The sequence below is a fragment of the Barbus barbus genome (genome assembly GCF_936440315.1).
Source record: "Barbus barbus genome assembly, chromosome: 47".
NCBI classification, from domain to species: Eukaryota; Metazoa; Chordata; class Actinopteri; order Cypriniformes; family Cyprinidae; genus Barbus; species Barbus barbus.
The window spans coordinates 6281988-6298883 of record NC_136725.1 but is presented as its reverse complement, the minus strand read 5'-3'; the positions used below and the strand labels follow the sequence as shown (position 1 = coordinate 6298883).

General features: G+C 38.3%; 1 protein-coding gene across 1 annotated transcript; it reads right to left on the bottom strand.

Moving 5' to 3' along the window:
* Window positions 1–675: 675 nt before the first annotated feature.
* On the bottom strand, window positions 676–16895 carry LOC306865824 (ribosome-recycling factor, mitochondrial-like; the record flags this gene model as incomplete). Its single annotated transcript, XM_079410652.1, has 8 exons — window positions 16736–16895; window positions 14144–14328; window positions 13668–13820; window positions 10414–10532; window positions 6819–6910; window positions 1833–2018; window positions 1366–1489; window positions 676–753 (listed from the first exon to the last, which is right to left on the bottom strand). The coding sequence occupies exons 2-8, from the start codon at window positions 14310–14312 to the stop codon at window positions 676–678; spliced, it is 921 nt and encodes a 306-aa protein (XP_079266778.1). The 5' UTR covers window positions 14313–14328; window positions 16736–16895.
* Window position 16896: the final 1 nt, after the last annotated feature.

Sequence of the window (16896 nt, the reverse complement as noted above, 5' to 3'; positions counted from 1 at the left end):
AATGGTTTAGCACCTGCGTACCTAATTTGTCTTCTACCACGCTACAATCCAACCCGCTCCCTAAGGTCACAAAACTCTGGACTTTTGGTAGTACCTAGGATAGCAAAGTCCACTAAAGGAGGTAGAGCTTTTTCACATTTGGCTCCCAAACTCTGGAATAGCCTTCCTGATAACATTCGGGGTTCAGACACACTCTCTCTGTTTAAATCTAGATTAAAGACACATCTCTTTAGCCAAGCATTCACATAATGCATCTTATAATCTTGTACTGCAGTTATATCTGATCAAATGTACATTATTATTATTCTTTAGTTTGAGTTGAACAAATAATTTTTGCTTAGATGGAACAGCAGCAACGTTAATTATGTCTCTATTTGTTTCTCTGTTTCTGATTAACATCACGTGGTAACTAGGAATTACAGAAGCTTCAGTCTGGATCCAACCCTTAAATGCTCTGAGATGACCGAACACCTGAGAAAAGATGATGCCAACCCCTCAGAGGATGCCAACGCTCAGACAACATACAGAATTACCAAATTTTAAATTACCAAATCAGTTAAATATATTAAGGTTCTGCAATATATAAATATATTGTGGAAACTTAATTTCCTGTAGAGCTGCTTTGCAACGATTTGTATCGTAAAAAGCGCTATACAAATAAACTTGAACTCGCTGTCATCCGAGTAACTCCTTGGTTTTAGTGGCCAGCTGTTTGTCAATGTCTGCCACGTAACCGTCTGCCATTTGTTGAATCTGGTGATATTGGAGAACACAAGACTGAACAAATGTATATGGTTATTAGTTATATATGAATACCATTCAATATTTACACAATTACATATTTGCGTGACTGCAAAATAATACCTTGTGGGTATTTATTTTATTTTTTTTCAATTTATTATTATTGCTACTAGTACGAATGCTAAATTATATTTATTAGTAATAATAAAACAATTTATTAGCATTAATAGAACAATTATTAATAACATTTTAATTATTATTTTATTAACACTACTGCAACTACTAAAACTACTAGTAATAATCTATATTAATTTATTAATAAAAGACTAGTATTAATATTTATTATGATTAATAATATTATATTAATATATTTAATACTACCATTACTAAAACATTCTAATTAAAATGAATAAAACAACGAATTTATTATTAATAAACAAGTATTAATATTTATTATATTGCTACTAGTACTACAATTCAATACCTTCAAGTTAATATTCATTTACTAATAATAAAACATTTAACCTTTTTAGTACCACTACTACTACTGATATTAATAAAATAAAAAGAATAATTAATATTTATTAATTTACATATTTCTTAGTTCATCCTCATTTGTGTCACCTGTTTTTCTATCAAGTGAATGGTATCTTCAGAGACGCCCTCTTTGGACTTCTTCACTCGTGTGATGGCGTTGGCCCACACTTTCCTCAGCGAATCCATGGCCGGTCCAGATACAATTACAAATCTGACGGTCCAGACTATTATTTACACTTTGATATTATGACCCTTATGACAGACAATCTGTGTTTATAATACGGCTGCAAACCAGAAACAGCTAGAAGCACAGTCTTTGAAAATAAAACAAAAAAGTTTGACAATCAACAAACTGTTGTTCTCGCCCAAATTCTGCTGTAGGTGTAGAAGTTTTCCCATCTTATAATTGGCATTTTGCTGCCAGCCATTTGCAAACAGTCCAAGAGTAGTGTCTGTTTACTGCAAACAATGTTCATAATTACTGATTCGGAGCCAATCAAGCCTCCCGCTCTCTTTAGAAATGCAAATGCATGCGAGGAGGCTGCGCTGATTACGGGCGAGACGTTCGGCCCCTCCGAACACGCTGCCAGACGAGCACCTGCTGCTGGAGCTGGAGCTGCAGCGCGGCCTCGTAATCAAACTGTTTTGTGGTTTGTAGAATGAAGGCTGTGCGGACAGACTCTTTGGCTTGGCAGGAAAAAGCAGCGGCGCTCAGAGGTTCAAGACCACTGCGTTTGCTTCTTTGTGTCACATATAAAAGAGAGTGTACAGAGAACAGAAGGGAACATGAAAAATTACAATACAAAGCTATCTTAAACACTAACAGAACAGGCGAGTTTTCCCAGAGCAAGTCTGAAAATATATATAGCCTCTATCATATGAAAAAGAACAGGATATGACTGGTTAAAATAAAAAGAAAAATTAAGAAAAGCATGCAGTTGGTATGTTATGCTAAGTGTTATGAGTGGTTTCCAAGGTTTTCCTTTGGTGTTGATAAAGTGTTCTAGGTGGTTCCTAGGGTGTCACTATACAGTTGTTAGGGTGTTCTGAATGGTTACTTTGGGATGGTTATGCGGATAGTGTATTCTGGGGGGTTGCTAAGGTGCAGCTATGTAGCTGGCATAGTTGATACTAAGGCCCTGTTTACACTAGTGCTTTTTAGTTTTAAGCAGGCGTTTTAAAATGAAAATGATCCTCGTCTACACTGGCGTTTTCTCTGCGTTTTAGAGATGATCTCCTGCTACACTACACAACCAGACTCCAGTCAGACTCCGTTTATTACTGACAAAATAACCTATTATGATTCATACACTACATGGTTGAGTACATAGCACATAAGTAAATCATGCATGTAAGTGCTTAGTGCGTCATTTGGGATGCAGTCATCGTTTATTTTTGAGATGATCGAATGAAGAGACGATCAATTCACAGTAAATGCTGCTCCACACCAACAGTTATCATTTACATGTGGGGAGCGTCTCAAACTCCATCGCTGCATATTATTGTGAGTTTGGGTTTATTATAAAGTTCATCTGGGATGAATGTGCACCATTCTATCAGATCTATAAGGTAAATCATTTATAAAACTATGCCAACACAGGAGAATACATCATTATCTTTCTCAATATGCAAACTTCAAAATAAAAGTTTAAACCCTCGCTCTGTGCTTGCATGTTTTGATGTCCACACGTTCTTGTTCAAGAAATGCCAGTGGATGAAGCATTTCTATCATAAAAGAAATGGCCAAATATTAAAAATTAAGTGAACATTTGAATTAAATTATATCCAGATTATATCCAGGGGTGCACATAAGTTTTTCAGCCTGGTTCTCATAAGAGAGCCTGGAGATTTGGTTTGGTCCTCACACTGCACATAGTGCGACACATTAAATATAACTATACAAAATAAATTAATAATAGTGATAATATTATTGCACTATATTTCGTTTTTAGGTTGTCGATCTAAAATGGTAAATTGTGCATTAACAGCTGTCAACCATGTCAGTACGCAAATGAGCGATCAGAACTTTATACAGCACATTTTTTTATTTTGGTTGCACATGCTTACCTGCGGACCACTTATGTACACCCCTGATTATATCACGCAGTAAATTGTAAAACAATCATCAGGCCGCTGGCATCCTCTGTATTTGATATAATACATAATGTACTTACATAATGTAATAAAACAATATAATCATAGCTTATATTATAATTCATATATTTTAACTGTTTTTTTTCAATAAAACCATATGATTACTTGCTTTTGATATTTTATTTGAACCAATGATTATTGCCTCATTGCTAATATATATATACACACACACAGTGGTGTGAAAAAGTGTTGGCCCCCTTCCTGATTTTTGTTTTTTTTGCATGTTTGTCACACTTTAATGTTTCAGATCAAACAAATTTAAATATTAATCAAAGATAACACAACATGCAGTTTTTGAATGAAGTTTTTTATTATGAAGGGAAAACAAAATCCAAACCCACATGGGCCTGTGTGAAAAAGTGCTTGCCCCCTAAACCTAATAACTGGTTGGGCCACCCTTAGCAGCAACAACTGCAATCAAGCGTGTGTGATAACTTGCAATGAGTCTGTTACAGCGCTGTGGAGGAATTTTGGCCCACTTATCTTGGCAGAATTGTTGTAATTCAGCCACATTGGAGGGTTTTCGAGCATGAACCGCCTCTTTAAGGTCATGCCACAGCATCTCAATCGGATTCAGGTCAGGACTTTGACTAGGCCACTCCAAAAAGTCTTCATTTTGTTTTTCTTCAGCCATTCAGAGGTGGATTTGTTGGTGTGTGTTGGATCATTGTCCTGCTGCAGAACCCAAGTTCGCTTCAGCTTGAGGTCACGAACAGATGGCCGGACATTGTCCTTCAGGATTTTTTGGTAGACGGCTGAATTCATGTTTCCATTTATCACAGCAAGTCTTCCAGGTCCTGAAGCAGCAAAACAGCCCCAGACCATCACACTACCACCACCATATTTTGCTGTTGGTATGATGTTCTTTTTCTGAAATGCTGTGTTACTTTTATGCCAGATGTAATGGGGGACACACCTTCCAAAAAGTTCAACTTTTGTCTCGTCAGTCCACAGAGTATTTTCCCAAAAGTCTTGGGGATCGTCAAGATGTTTTCTGGCAAAACTGAGACGAGCCTTTATGTTCTTTTTGCTCAGCAGCGGTTTTCGTCTTGGAGCTCTGCCATGCAGGCCATTTTTGCCCAGTCTCTTTCTTATGGTGGAGTCATGAACACTGACCTTAACTGAGGCAAGTGAGGCCTGCAGTTCTTTAGATGTTGTTGTGGGGTCTTTTGTGACCTCTTGGATGAGTCGTCGCTGCGCTCTTGGGGTAATTTTGGTCGGCCGGCCACTCCTGGGAAGGTTCACCACTGTTCCATGTTTTCGTCATTTGTAGATAATGGCTCTCACTGTGGTTCGCTGGAGTTCCAAAGCTTTAGAAATGGCTTTATAACCTTTTCCAGACTGATAGATCTCGATTACTTTCTCATTTGTTCCTGAATTTCTTCGGATCTCAACATGTGTAGCTTTTGAGGATCTTTTGGTCTACTTCAATTTGTCAGGCAGGTCCTATTTAAGTGATTTCTTGATTGCGAACAGGTGTGGCAGTAATCAGGCCTGGGTGTGGCTAGAGAAACTGAACTCAGGTGTGATAAACCACAGTTATGGAGGTTATAGTTATAGGAGGGCAAACACTTTTTCACACAGGGCCATGTGGGTTTGGATTTTGTTTTCCTTTCATAAAAAAACCCTTCATTTAAAAACTGCATGTTGTGCTTACTTGTGTTATCTTTGATTAATATTTAAATTTGTTTGATGATCTGAAACATTAAAGTGTGACAAACATGCAATAAAATAAAAAATCAGGAAGGGGGCCAACACTTTTTCACACCACTGTATATATATATATATATATATGTGTATTTTAAGTAATTTAAAGTAAGTCCATTGTTCGCTTGGGTCTATTTTTATTACCACAAAAAAGTTATTAGATTACTCGATTATTCGCCAGAATAATCAGCCGATTACTCAATTACCTAGGGTTAGGGCTGGGCGATATATCGCATGCGATATGCATGCGCATCTCATCAGTAAAGCTGGTTCCTTGATTAGCGGTAAATCTCTATCACCTGTTTCCAAATGGAGCGGCCGTAGTTCACTGACAAGCTACGCAATATCGCGTTCATTATCGAAGGCAATATATCTTCAATAATGAACACGATATTGCGTAGCTTGTCAGTGATCTACGGCTCTGTGTATTAAATGCCGCTCCATTTGAAAACAGGTGATGGAGATTTACCGCTAATCAAGGAACCGGCTTTACTGACGAGATGCGCATGCATATCGCATGAGATATATCGCCCAGCCCTAGCTAGGGTGGCCATATCTGTCATTTATACGGGACACGTCCTGGCCAGGATTTTTATATTGCCTAAAACATCCAAAGTAGTTTGACCAATAACATGCATATATTGTACATCGACCAATCTTGGAGAGTGAGAAGGTGAGATCAGAGAACAGAGAATGATCAAAGCCATGCAAATACAACCACGTGTTGTGTAGATGAGTCATCTGCGCAATCTGACTTTGCTGCAGCATGGAACAACCCGCTGGTTTTGTCTGGCCAGAGGAGAACTGGCCCCCCGACTGAGCCTGGTTTCTCCAAAGTTTTTTTTCTCCATTCTGTCACCGATGGGAGTTTTGGTTCCTTGCCGCTGTCGCCTCTGGCTTGCTTAGTTGGGGACACTTAATTTCCAGCGATATCGTTGACTTGATTGCACAGATCAGGGGTGTCAAACTCAGTTCCTAGAGGGCCGCAGCCCTGCAGAGTTATGTTCCAACACACATACTATGCAGTTTTCAATTAAACCTGAAGGACTTGATTAGTTGGATCAGGTGTGTTTAATTAGGGTTGCATCTAAACTCTGCAGGGCTCTGGCCCTCCAGGAATTGAGTTTGACAGCCCTGGCACAGATACTATTTAAACTGAACTGAGCTGGATGATGACATCACTGAATTCAATGATGAACTGCCTTTAACTGAAAATTGAGTGTTTACTATTGTCCTTTTGCATTATTGACACACTTTTTTCCTATTTAATACTGTAAAGCTGCTTTGACACAATCTGTATTGTTAAAAGTGCTATATAAATAAAGGTGACTGCGCACTGATCATTGTATGACACCAAAGTACCGCAAGAGTGATTCAAATGCATAAGGAGCCGTCTGCTCTGCTCTCTATAGCTCTCGTGAATGTCAAACAACGATTGACAGTCTTAACTTAAGAAAAGGGCCCAAAATCCCTCTAAAACCAAAATGTCCTAAAGCAATGGTGATGCATGCCTTAGCAAGCTAAAAACACATTAGCACAGCACTGCACTGCACAGACAAACAGGATAAGAATGAGACAGAAAGGCAGGAACAAAGCAAACAAAGCTTGTAGAAAGTGTTGTTAAAAGGAAAGGTGAGAGTGATCATGGGGATTCAGGCCCTGGGCGGTAAAACACTCACTTGGGAACAGGCACCCTGATGATGGTGCCCTCCACCTCTGGGTTGAGTCCCATGCTGCGGTCTTGTAAGGCACAGGAGACGGCTACCATGGCCTGAGGACACACACACACACACACACACACACACACACACACACACGTCTGAGCTAATGACAGCCAGCTGGGCTTGCAGTACCTGCTGCAAACCTTCACACACCCTTTGCATCTCTCCAGCCCTCATATCTCACTAGACCACCCCCTTCCAGATCAGTGGAGTACCCCGACCCTGGGCCCTTTGATCCAGAAGGAGCTGGGCAGCATCTCCCCATGATGGAGCTCCAGAGAGTAGGGCAAAGGGGTGGAGTGTGTGGTGTAGGAAGCGCCGCGGGGTGCTGTCAGTGCATGATCCCATGGGACGGAGCTGAGAGGTTGCAGTGCAGGGCGATGACCCACCGTGACCCTGTGTCGGGGGTTTCTGCCTGTTCACCTCATAACCGATTACAACTCCTGTGGCCAGACTAGCCTGAGATTACACTATGAACTTGTATACAATGTTATGAACATTGTATACATCATAGTGGATTTAGTCTGTTTAGACTGGGATACTAGTGCATACTGCACAGTATATACTGTATATGCCTATTATTACGTTAAACAGCATGTGAAGAAGCATGTAACAACAAACGTTTAGCACAGTAGTGTGCTATAAAGTTATCCCATTACCACATTGCACGTTTAATTTTGTGTGAAATATTTAGTTTTGCATACACACTGTATATACAAGTTCCAGGAGTGACAACCGGATTTAAATATGGGACTGAATCCCCTAAATTATTGTTCTTGTGTTTGTACGGAACAGATCTCACTCTTGAAATTGTAATGGTTGACACCATGCCAGGTGTCTCACATGTTTGTTATCCAAAGGCTAATTTGCAGAGGGCGCTCCTAAAGGGTTGCCATGTCCACTTATTATAATCTCCGCCATAAATTGCTGACGTGTGTGTGTACAGAACAGGATTAAGCACTAAAATGTGAAATGACAAGTGAATTTAGCTGCAGTGTGTATACAGCCTCTGAATCAGACTTAGTAAAACAGTGAATATTTAAAACAGTTAATCGTTTAACAGAGGGCACAACTGACAACCGGGAGTCATTTCTGAATGACTTGTCCTGTTTGAAGTTAATAAATTTTATATCGCAGTAATGAAAAAATGCAATTAATATCAGTCTGTTTACTGACTAGTTATTCATATGACAGTGGGTAAATAAAGATACATATTCACCACAGAATTTTGTTGTACGAATTAATAATGGAACTATAAAATTATAACTCAAACAGTTAACCTTTTTCTTCACCAAACAAGAAACAAGCAAAAAAGTATACACGAATGCACTGTACATACATTCCTCTAATGTTAATATGCATTTCTTGTGAGGTCTGACTCACTTACAGGCATTGTGTGCATGCGATTTCTCTCTCGTCATCCATCATTACTTCCTGGTGGTTCATAATTTTACAATAAAACCAGTATTGTTCTGGTTAGTAAGTGGGGGAAAAACCTGTAACCCTCTGTACTTGTGATTAAAAAGAGAAGAGGGTTCAAAGTCAGCTTGAGAAACTGTGGTCTAAAAAAAACTCACTTTCTTAATGATCCTGGATACCACACAGGCAGATGGAGAGCGAAAGCTAATGACTGCTCTCTGCACCACAACACACAACAGCCACTGGGGTTTCTCAACAAGGCTGCACCTTCTCCGGCCCTTTAATGAATGACTGGAAAACAAGAGCCTCTTCTCAGAGAGTGTATAATGGATTAGAACAATCATGAAGCTGTTTGCTTTCGGCCCAGGCCAGTCACCTCTGTGTTGTTTTTTGCAGACCTGTTAGGTAATGGCCAGTTTTTCCTGACACCCTAAACGGCCGCATATGATATTACAATCATCTGAGCATAAAAACTGATCCCTTAATACTGTGCAGGGTCTTTTTTAGTATTATGTTAATATAGAGGTGATTAATAGAAAGGCAAATCCATTTGCAAATGGTTAATCGTTAGATCAATAACATAATGTGCCACCCCAGCTGTTGTTAACACAAGGAAAAGGAATTTCTGTATTCATTACATGGCTCTCTGTAATGCTCGATTCTGATTGGACAGTTACGGCATTCAGGTGTTAAATGTTTTTGTATAATGACTTCTTATCTGTATATCTCACTGCTGTCCATGGGAGCATATATAATATAATCAGGGATGCACATGCGTTTTTCAGTCTGTTTCTCATAAGAGCACCTGGATATCTGGTTTGGTGCTCACACCGCACATAGTGCGACCCGTTAAATATTAATAAAATAATAAACAAAACAATAAAGTGTGACAATAGTATTATATTTTAAAATAAAAAGTTAGTATTAAATAAAAATATAATTATTTTATAGTACACATAAAAATACAATGCTAAAACTTACATTTTCATACATTTTTTTTCATATAAATTTGTAGCATTTTCAAACTAAAATCCGCAAGCTTTTATTTTGGCGAGTTGCTGGCAAGTAAGTATATGTGCTGCCGACTGACGCGTAAAAGTAAATGAAATTTCAAAGTTTTGCGACTTGCTGTGAAACCGGCAGCACATAGAATAGATTTATGCTTCAGTTTGAATGGAAATCTTATACAGTATTATTGTTAATCGATATAAAACGGTGATTGTGCATTAACAGCAGTCAACCATGTCAGTTTGTAAATGAGTGGTCTGAATTTATTTACCCAGCGCATTTTTTATTTTGGTCGCACATACACACAACTTATGTGCATCCCTGAATGTAATAAAATACAATATAATATGTAAAATAATAAATTAACATTGTAATATTATTGGAGTGTTATTGTTCAACTGATATATGTTGTAATGGACTATTTTTCTTAACAGCCAAATCTAAGCTATAAGCAACCATGTATCACCTTCAGGGTGATGCAAAACCCCTGTGCTTTGGTTTTGATCATCCTATCAAGGTTTATTTTGCAATAATGACTGGTTGACTGTACATTATCCCTTACATACATGCAATCTTTGGCTGGAAGTCTCCCAGGATGGATGACGAAAGTAGATTGGTGGGATTTAGAGCCACCGGGAAACCAGAGCCTTTGGTATTGAGTGGACATGGGCCAAGAAGTGAGAGCATTAATCTCATTAGGGTTATCTGAACATCAGGCAGAAAGAACTCATATATATCAATGGTGAGAGTGTGGTGACGTGAGAAGGAGGAGAGGACAAGCAGAAAGACACTGACTCTTAATGTGTAGAGAGGCAGAAAGACACAGAAAAGAGAGAGAGATATCACACATTAACTCAGGTCTAAGTTCCAGAGGCCACTTTGCGGTCATTTCCTGGCCTGACAGCTAACCACAGAGTCTTGGCCTACGTTTCAATCGTTCTCCAAGAACAAAGGGCTTCCCCCAACAATCAATCAATTTCTCTGAAACCAGGCTGGAAAGAGTCCATCACACTCAGGTTTCAGTAGGAGAAACAGTGTGTTTTTGGTGTGTGTGCTTGACATTGCATGCAGCAATATGAACTGAGAAGTTCTGCTATAGGAAGCCATCCGTAGTTTGGTTCTGTACCTCAGGGAAGCCAGTCATGTTGACCACAAGTTGCTGAGGAGACTTCATGGATATCTGGCCCAGCTGGTTGAGTGGAAATTTGCCATCCTTTGTGGTGACTGTAATGTGGTCCAGTGCACCTGAGAACACAATCCTTTGTTAACCAGTGCGTTTCTCCACAATTATAAAGTGAGTTATTCAACCATTTGCCAATTAAAACTGAAAAAAAAAACATAGCAATAAACATGCAATACACCAGTTAAAAAGTTATACATTTTCATATCACCTCCTTATTTGACGTTATAGGAAAATTTGGTCACACTTTAGTTTGGGACCAATTCTATAATTCATATAGATTCATAATTTGCTGCTTATTAATAGGCAGACGTTAAGTATAGGGATGATGTAGGATTAAGAGATCTAAAATACAGTCATCATGCAGAATAAGACATTAATATGTGCTTTATTAGTCCTAATAAATAACCAATATTCTAGTAATAGGCATGCTAATAAGCAACTAGTTAATAGTGAGAATTTGTGCCCTAACTAGTTTTACCAAAATTTGTGTCTTCACTGAAAGCATCAAACATCACAATTAATCAGAGTGTATGTGATATGTTTGATATACAGTTATTAGCCATGGGATACTGGGCCAATGAAAGCTATTCAGTGAGCTGCGACAAAAACGGAAAGTAAGAAACTGACAAGATGTTGTGCATTGTTGCTGAAACTCAAAGACTAAAGGCAATAGCAACACCAAGGTCATGGGTTCCATTCTCAGGAAATGCATGAACCGAAAAATAATGTTTCGACTGTTTTTGTTCATACAATGAAAGTCATTAGGGCCCAAAACAACACTGTATGTACCATTGTGTGTACAAAAAGAGAGACATTTTCCAAAATTCCACAGAAGAATGAATATCAGGTTTGGAATGATGTAAGGTTGGGTGAACTATCCCTTCAAGAAAAACAATGCAATAACTACCTTCACTGTCTGTCAACTAGACGCTTGCCTGCATTCTGTATCCTTTCACAACCAGTCTAAAAAAAACATTAAAGGTTGCAAAAGAAGAGGCACCTTTCGATGTCTGTTGTGACGACATGTCTCGCTTTCCTTGAGGGATGAAAGCACCATTCCTTTCTCTCCAGACAGAAAACCAGAACATTTCGCCAGCATGTCTCCTTCCCTCATCTGCCTTACCTCACACAGCAATGTTTCTGTCTCCCGCCCTTTGTCCCCAATCTTACCTTACTTTATCCCACACTTCTAAAAGACTGGAGAACAGCTGAGACGCACTGCACAGCACTTTGATCTTTCAGAACCTGCATGCGCCTTTTTGACCAAAGAAAACACACAAGAACTTAAAATTCTCCATATATGCACCATTTTGCAACTCAGTTGAACAGTAACATCTAAGACGATCATACTTCAGCTTCTGTCCAATCTCTAAGGGGTTGAACAGTGCATATGGGACTTTGCCCAAACCTCCATCTCAAATTGGGCCAAGATCCCACCTCAGATTGTATGTGTGCTACCTGGAAGCCTTCACATCTGCTAACGCTTCCATGAAACATATTGCTGTTTCCTCCACTAAAAAACCATGAAGTTTAACAGGGAAGCTATTAGCCAAATGGGTTCTTCCTGGTCATGGTACCACCTGTTGCCCTCTCCATTTCAAAAACCTAAAGGTTAGTCAATATTCAGAAGCAACACTGGCCTAATTTTAGATTTACTTTCTTGCAGAAGAACCACCAATATGATGGTTGTTTGAGCCTTTTGTTGGAAACACCGAACCGATGAGGTGTTTGGAGAAAATACAAATGTCTCTGTGAAGCGATGTTCTCTGACGGCAGATTTATCTGGAACAAGAGAAGGTATATTTGCAGAGATCCAAGCATAAGCGGTCTATCCTATAGATGACAGACCGACAGGCCGTAATCCTCATGTTGTGTGCCCAGACACCGGGTCACCACATTAATCCTGCACTGCGCAACCTCGTTCCCTCGGCCAAGGTGATTCTCCTGTCCTTCATAATAAACTTGCTGCTTAACTAAATCCAGATGATTCCGTCATTTGCTTAAAAGAACGTCATTTAATTTTGCTATCTCACTGACCTTCCATATTCGCTCCATGGAACCAAGCTGGATCAAGGAGCAGGGAGGGAAGGACTGGCAAGGTCAAGAGGTCAAAGGAAAGAACATGGACTCCACAACCACAAGTCCCAAATGCCCAACTGTTGGGTCTTTTGGGATTGGGCTAGAGTGAACGGGGTTGACCTGGATGTACTTCAGGGAGTAGGATTAAAATAATTAAATATTCCTTTATTTAATTATTAAATAAATATTCATTATTTCATTCATTATGTAGTTTTCACAGCATTTTTTGTCTTGCATTAAACATTCTGAATTATCATGAAATCAATTAAATAAATATAAAAATATACTAAATGTCATCAAAAGGCTAAAAATGTCTTGATTTAGGATACGATTTGTGCATCATTTACTTGTATAATTCATATCTGAAAGGAAGTGGATATATTTATATTTAAGTATTTAAAATATATTTATGTATATTTTATTACATATATTTAAGAAAGTGGAATTAAATATATAAAAAAAAATTATAACTGTACTATAAGAATAAATGTTTTGTCAATAAATGTAATTTACAGTACATGATCATACATCAAACATAAGTCATTTAATATATTTATCATATGAATTCAAATTTTTTATAATAATTTTTATAAATCAACCAATTCAATCTTTAAAATGAAAGTTATTTGAAAAAAAATATGATGGACATTTACTGCTTGAACTTTAAACTAAGAGAAATCGGTTGAGAAACAAATATATTCTACACATCAGTGACTAAATAGGCATAATTTGTCAAAATGAATTACGTGATTCCTCTGTTGTGTGCCTGAGTAGAATTATCAACTGCAATTCCATCAGTTGCTCTTTCAGTCATTCTAATTCAAATTCTGTGAGGTCTAGCCAATTCCGGTTCAATGCTTCCAAGAGCTCTCCAAAAATAACTGAACACTGATAATACAGCTATAAACTGAAATATGGCTTAAATGTAGCTTGTAAAAAATGTATTTCATCAGAATATTCACATATTTTTGAATGGCTTCCAATGGTCAAGCAGCCAGATGGTGTAGTAACAACATTTACCAGTGGGGGCTAACTAGTCAAACCTTGACCCAAGCATCACAGTTACGGGTTAAAAAGCACAGGATTGCCTGTGTGTCAGTGTCTCTCAAGGTCCTGACCTGGTGATGTGCGAATGCTGAGGTTGAGGCTGAAATCTTCTTTCAGAGTAGTCAGGACAGCAGCCATGTCTTCCTTCACCTCCTCCAGGCTGATCATATCCTCCATCAATGCCGCATTGATGTTCACTTTAGCTGTCTGCCCTTTTGCTTTTGCTAACATATAAAAAGCAACAAAGAAGAAAGAAACATTAATGTCTTCATCACTGATGGCTTCAAAAGAAGAGCTGGAGATAGAAATGAAAGACTGCGACCAGCATGCTGGCTGATTGTCTTAGCAATTACAAATGTAAGCAGGATTTGGAGGTCAGATGGGGAAAGAGGGAATTTCCCCTCCCTTCATATGGGCTCAAAGCCCACTTGAGTGAACCTAAACAAGCACTGCTATGGAAAACAAACACGATATCACTCCTACCCCTATGCTGGACGTTCTTTGTAGTGGTTCTGTGAGGGATAAGTAGCCGCCGTGCTCCACTCACCTTTACTCTTCTTTGTGGCATAATGACGGACATAATTCGGCAGAAGCGCGGGACAGCTCACGTGGGGCAGAGAGGGCACTCTTGAACTAGTCACCAGCGGGGTCCTCACAACGGAGGGTAGACATCTGCACAGTACTGGTTGCAGGAGGTTAAGATGACTCAATGCCATTTCTGTGGTCAGAATACTAAAAAAAATGAGAAAATTATTTATGCAAGGATGATAAACACGTAGAGCAACTTTATATGAACTATTTACTCCATAAGAAAAAGAAAAGTAAAACACATTAGCCACAACACAATATTGCCACCAGGGGGCATCTCTAAAATCTAAAAAAGACCAGTACAGAGACAGACAAGCAAACCATCCGTTTCAATGTTAGAATCAAACGTAACTCAAAAGCATAGTTGTACTTTCTAAAATAGCGTGATTGTCGTTTTAGTACAAATACAAGTGGATGACAAACTCAAAGAAGAGTGTTCAAGATAAAGAAAAGGAACTATTTTTTTTAAACATCTTTAAAATGCATGTGCAAAGTTCATAGAAATGAACTTACTGTATTTATGTTGGTTTTATATAAAAAGTTTGTCATTTTTACAAGGCATTTAACTCCATTGTAAATATGTAATTTTACTGTGCAGCACCTTCATCTAGAATACACTGAATACTCATTTGTATTTAATTATTTATTTCAGTATCTTATTGTCATAAAAGGTCAAATTAAAAATTATTTTAAAAGACGTATTGACCTTGACGGACAGTTATAAGGGTCTGAGGTGGTCCTCTTTGTGATATAATTTCCGGTTTAATTTTTTTCCTGCATGTTAGTTCACCGCATTACTTTGATTTGGTGAAGATAAACTTATTTCAAAGGTTTTTTTTTGTTTAATTATGATATAGATTTATATCCCAAAACATATAAAAATGAATTTTAATTAGGCAAATAAAAAAAATATTAAAGTATCATACAAAGGCGTTATTCAAGTAATTGTATTTATGAATTGTGTTTTAATTTTCTTTTAATTAAACTGTAATTGTTATTATAAAAATATTTAAATTCTAAAGATATTTTCATTAAATTAATATATACAATATTATATGTAATATATGTAACATAATCCATACCATATGCCAAATTACTTTAAAACAATAATTAAAAATGTTTTTTTTCATCAAGAAGTTTTTAAATTGTGGAATATATATTTTAATTACATTTAATCTTAATTGTGTTTGTGTTAATTATCATAAAATATAATTTTTTTAATTATTCAAATATTTAAAAGTAATATATATAAATGCAAAATTTTATATAGAATATATGTAACAATTATTATTATTTTTTTTACATTTTCAGATTAAATGTGCATTTGCCACCACAATGGCATTTTAGCAATTTAGTATGTTTTTATCAAGTTGCTAGCATGTTCTGGGTGGTTTCTTTCTGGCTCAAGGCAAAAGAGTCCACCCCTGAGTTTCTATGATATTCTAGTCCCTTGATATGTCTCAGGACTTTTCTTCAATGTAAGTTTATACATTTTTCCAACTTGTTTATAGTCTGCCAGGTGAAAACTGTAAGTCTGATGTCATAGAAAAGTAATAGCACAACTCCCCTGCAGCCTCACGATTTGACGTATCATTCATGTCTGTAGCACAAACAGTGCTGAGTTTAATACTCAGGGTTAGGGCAGTGCTCCTCAATCCTGGTCCTGGAGGTCCCCCAACACTGCACATTTGGGATGTCTCCTTAATCGAACACATCTGATTCAACTCATCAGCTCATTAGCAGAGACTCTGAGTCCTGCAATGTGTGTGTCACTGCTGCTTCATTTAGTAGCATAAATCCTCAAACTGTGGTTGTTTATCAGCGTGGACTGTAACAACAGCGCTGTTCTGCAGGTGCTCTGGAACAAGCCAGCTCATGGGTTGCTTGCGCCTCTGTCATTGCTTCTTTGTTTTGTCTAGCGTGAGGTATCCCGCTAGTCAAAATACAGCCCGGCTTCTGCTTCTCCAAAGGACAGAGACTGAAACAAGTTTTTGGCCGTGTGTTTTTACAGTTGCGCTGATAAAGATAACTCTGTGGCACGGGTCTAATAGCAGCCGCTGCAGCTTTTCCCCAAACACACACAAGCTGTGATTTTTATCGGCCCTTGATGATGTTTGTTGCAGGTTCAATGGGAGATGCAGCTGTTCTGGTTAGACACAGATCAAAAAATGAAAAGCGTGACTCTTCTTGTCGTCCTTAGGAAATGGGAGTTGCCTGACACGGGTGTTTTGGTCCATGGGGTGTGGATGGAGAAAGAGGTGATGGTGGTTTTTAGAGAGGCCGTCAAGCAGAAAAACTGTTGCACAGGTGGTCTGTGGGTTACAGTGCACTGCCGTTTTATACCGGTAGGAATGAGAGCGGTTGGCGTACCCTCATTGCGTGAGCTCACCTCGTGAAAGAAATGTTTACAGTGTGAACTCTTAAAGTTCTTCCTGTAAAAACTGAGTGTGTTGCATATCGGTTTGGTTGCAGTAATGTAAACCAGGGGTAATTAAGGGTTGTTGAGGGAATTGTTCACCCAAAAATGAAAGTTTGCTGAAAATGTACTCACCCTCAGGCCAGCCAAGATGTAGATTAGTTTGTTTTTTCATCAGATTTGGAGAAATTTAGCATTACATGACTTGCTCACCAATGGATCCTCTGCAGTGAATGGGTGCCGTCAGGATGAGAGTCCAAACAGTTGATAAAAACATTCACACCACTCCAGTCTCC